The 3,366-nt window shown below is 52.9% G+C and overlaps 1 protein-coding gene across 1 annotated transcript in view; it reads right to left on the bottom strand.

Annotated features, from left to right (window-relative positions):
* Positions 1-1,392: 1,392 nt before the first annotated feature.
* The window catches only part of DUOXA1 (dual oxidase maturation factor 1), a 4,774-nt gene continuing 2,800 nt past the window's right edge, over positions 1,393-3,366 (bottom strand). Inside the window, exons 5-6 of the mRNA XM_009323850.1 lie at positions 2,444-2,658; positions 1,393-1,604 (exon numbers count right to left, since the gene is read on the bottom strand). Coding sequence (XP_009322125.1) covers positions 1,393-1,604; positions 2,444-2,658 — 427 coding nt within the window. The remainder of the gene's footprint in view (positions 1,605-2,443; positions 2,659-3,366) is intronic.

The following is a 3,366-nucleotide window of genomic DNA, read 5'->3' as shown; positions in this document are numbered from 1 at the left end:
GCAGAAAAGGCCTTGACTCTGTGTCAGCACTGCTCAGCAATAATGAAAAGATCCCTGTGTTATCAACACTGTTTCCAGCACAAATCCCAAACACAGCCCCGTACCAGCTACTGTGAAGAAAATTAACTCTATCCCAGACAAAACCAGCACACCATGTCACAGCAACAGAGCATCCCCAGCCTGCCAGCCCTCAGAGGGATGGAACACCTCTATTGGCAGACAAAAGAAAGACCAGGTCCAACTTATTTTATTGAGATAGAGGGGAAAATCAGTGAGCACAAAACAGAAAAAAAATGTTGCAAAAACTGCACAGAGTTAAAGGGGTGAAAACCTGAAACCTGCTCCCTCCCCTCCCTCCCTGCGTGCGCAAGGTACCTGCTAGATGTTGGCAGCTGGGTGTGGGCGGCTGCATCCACCTTGGGTGTGCAGGATTTCAGTGTCACGTGCGCCACAAAACGTGTATTTCCACAGCTGAGCAGGAGGAAACCAAGCCTCCCAGACTGGGTGTGACGCTCACCTCTTGCTAATTCATTACAGCACCTCCATTCCCATCTCCTCCTCTGCTTCCCTCCCACCGAAAGGTTTTGTCTTCCTTTCAGAGGGCTGCGAGAGCACCGATAACTCACAGGCTGGTGGCCGTGGTTTGGGGTGTTTATAAGCACTGCAAGAAGCAGGGGCCAACCAACCAGCTCCCTGACTGTGATGTTTCCAGCCCAATGTACAGCCCGGTGCATCTCAGACCCACATCGAACCCGAGCTGTGGCGTGCCAGGATGGGTCTGAAATTCAGGATGTCTCCAAGGTCTGGTACCTCCAGCAGTCGTGGGCCTCCTTGCCAACCTGCTCTTCACCCCTGACCAAGAGGAAGTGGTGGATACAGGGCACCCTGGTGATGACAGGTCTGCTTGCTCTTCCTGACTGCTGATGGGAAGAGCATCCCTGGGCAGAGGGGATTTCTCGGATGCCTTCAGGGTTGGGGTGCCCTTGGGGGGGCTCTACTTCTCCTTTGGTTCATATCCATGCTTCTGCATTTATTTGGTTTCTCTCCAGTTTGTTCTGGTTTAGTCTCTGCATCTTAGGGAGGACTCTTTGGGTGTGTTGGAGATGGACTAAGGGGAAGGGCAGTAGCCCAGTGCCTGTAACTGGACAGCCCAGTATGGGGCATGGGTTCTCCTCACCCCAAAAGCTCTTCCAGCTGCTGGTGAGTACAACAGCAAAAAAAATGGGGGCAGTCATGTTTGAGACATCTTTCTAGACTTGGATATTCTTGTCACCCACCTCTTGCCGTGTCTCTAGGAAGAGAGAGCCCCTACCTGGGCTCCTGGTGGGGTTGGACCGGAGCGTGAATTCAGGAGGGGTGTCCTTGGGCTTTGCCCTGCCTCCCCCCAGTGCCTTACAGCTGGGTAGCTGTCACCTCACAAAGCTCACCCACGGGGACCATCAGCACATCCTGCATAGAGGAGCTGGGCTCGGCTGGCGGGTAGGACTTATCCTGCACCTTCTCTTCTCCCTTTCCCTCGTCCAGGTTAAAGACAAGCTTCAGTTTTTCCGGCTGCACAGAGTTCAGGATGATGACGCCCAGCCCCAGCAGCAGGCACAGCAGCCCTGCGATGCACAGCATGGGGAGACATTTTAGCACCTCCTCCCCGCTGTGTCCCAGCCCTATCCAGACCCAGATCTGGGGTTGGAGACCAACGGCACGTGGCATCACCTGGGAGGTCAAGGTAAGGTGTTATTTCCCTCTCCACATCTGGACTCTGCCATCAGTTTGGGCTCCCCGGTACAAAAGACAAGTCAATGAACTGGGGCAGATGGCCAAGAGAGCTGGGGCTGGAGCCCACCATATACGGGGAAAGGCTGGAGGAGCTGGGCTTGTTTAGCCTGAAAAAGAGGAGTCTTCAGGGGGACTTAATTGCCATCTTCTGCTACTGAAAAAGAGCCAGTCTCTTCTCAGAGGTGCACAGTTATAGGAAATTCCGGTCTGATAAAAGGAAATAAATGCTGCCCATGAGTGAGACAGCTGTGGGGCAGGTCCTGAAAGGCAGAGGGGATCTCTAGCCATGGGGACATCCACCACCAGACTGAACAAGGCTGATGTGGCTTTGAGGTTAGCTCTGCTCTGGGCAAGGGCTGGGAGGGAGACCCCCGAGGGTCCTTCCAAGCCAGGCCTTTCCCTGACTCTGTGATTCATGACTTTCATGGCACTCCTCTGGGCACACCTCCGTGCAGATAACTTTGGCCATTCAGATCTCCTGGCTGCTCAGCTCTTTTCCCCCCAGTCTCGATGATGCTATCCTAAATTCTTGTATGCCGTTTCAAAAAAAAAAATCATTTTCTGTGACCAGCCATGGAGACAGAAGGGATGAGGCACTGTTGGGGCATCACTGAGCATCGTCGCTGCAGGGATGGAGAACAAAAGCCCCAGGAGCAAGCTGAGCACTCACCTGTTGCTAATGTCAGCCAAAAGGATCCACCATACTCTGTTTTCAAGGAAGCTGGGCCAAACTGGATGGGGCACTTTGGGGTGTTCCTCGCAGTGAAGAAGAAGAGCAGTGAGAAGAGCATCAACGTGGCAGTGAGCAGGAGCATGTAGCCACCGTAGAGCAGGATGGGCATGGAGAACAACAGGATGGAAATGAGCCACGTGCAAAAGGCCATCCTGCGAAAGGACCACAAAACTGAGCAGAGAGCATCATGCTTGGAGCTTCTTCTCAGGGTCTCCTCTCCACAGCCCAATGGAGGAATACAGCCCTGGGCAACCTGCTCTAGCTGGCCTTGCTTGAGCAGGTGGGCTGGACAGGCTGATCTAAGGAGGTCCCTTCCAACGCAAATGATTCTGTAACTGCATGAATGGTGGAGCTGTGGGACAGGTCTTGCAGTGGTGGAGAGGGATCTCCACTCCTGGGGACATTCAGTGTTGAACTTCACAAAGCCTCAAGTACCTTGATACGGCTTTGACATCTGCCCTGCTCTGGGAGGGAGACTGGAGTAGAAACCTCTGGAGGTCCCTCCAAATTAACTCTTTCTCTTATTCTTGTGGTCCTCCACAACTGGTCACCCCCCAGGCAGTTCCCACCTGTTCAAAGGGAGAATGGCAACAAGGGAGACCTTTGTTTGGAGAACTGCACAACAAGGCCGTGCCCACATCTGATTTAGCACCTGGAGTGAACCCAGCTGCCAGCCCTGCGCTGTGTGGGGGGTTTGGGTTTAGCTCGCTGGGGAGGTGAGCCTAGCAAATTGTTCTGATTCCAAGAAAAATAATGAAAAATAAGTTTACATCTACACCCCTGCCTTGAAATACTTCTTCTCAATAGCAGGAAGGTTTGGGCAGGGCTAATTATTTTTCCTGAAAAAAAAAAGAGAGGTG

The sequence above is a fragment of the Pygoscelis adeliae genome, unplaced genomic scaffold (genome assembly GCF_000699105.1).
Source record: "Pygoscelis adeliae isolate BGI_AS28 unplaced genomic scaffold, ASM69910v1 Scaffold365, whole genome shotgun sequence".
Taxonomy (NCBI): Eukaryota; Metazoa; Chordata; class Aves; order Sphenisciformes; family Spheniscidae; genus Pygoscelis; species Pygoscelis adeliae.
Note: the sequence above shows the minus strand (reverse complement) of the source record. Positions and strands in the feature narration are given on the sequence as shown.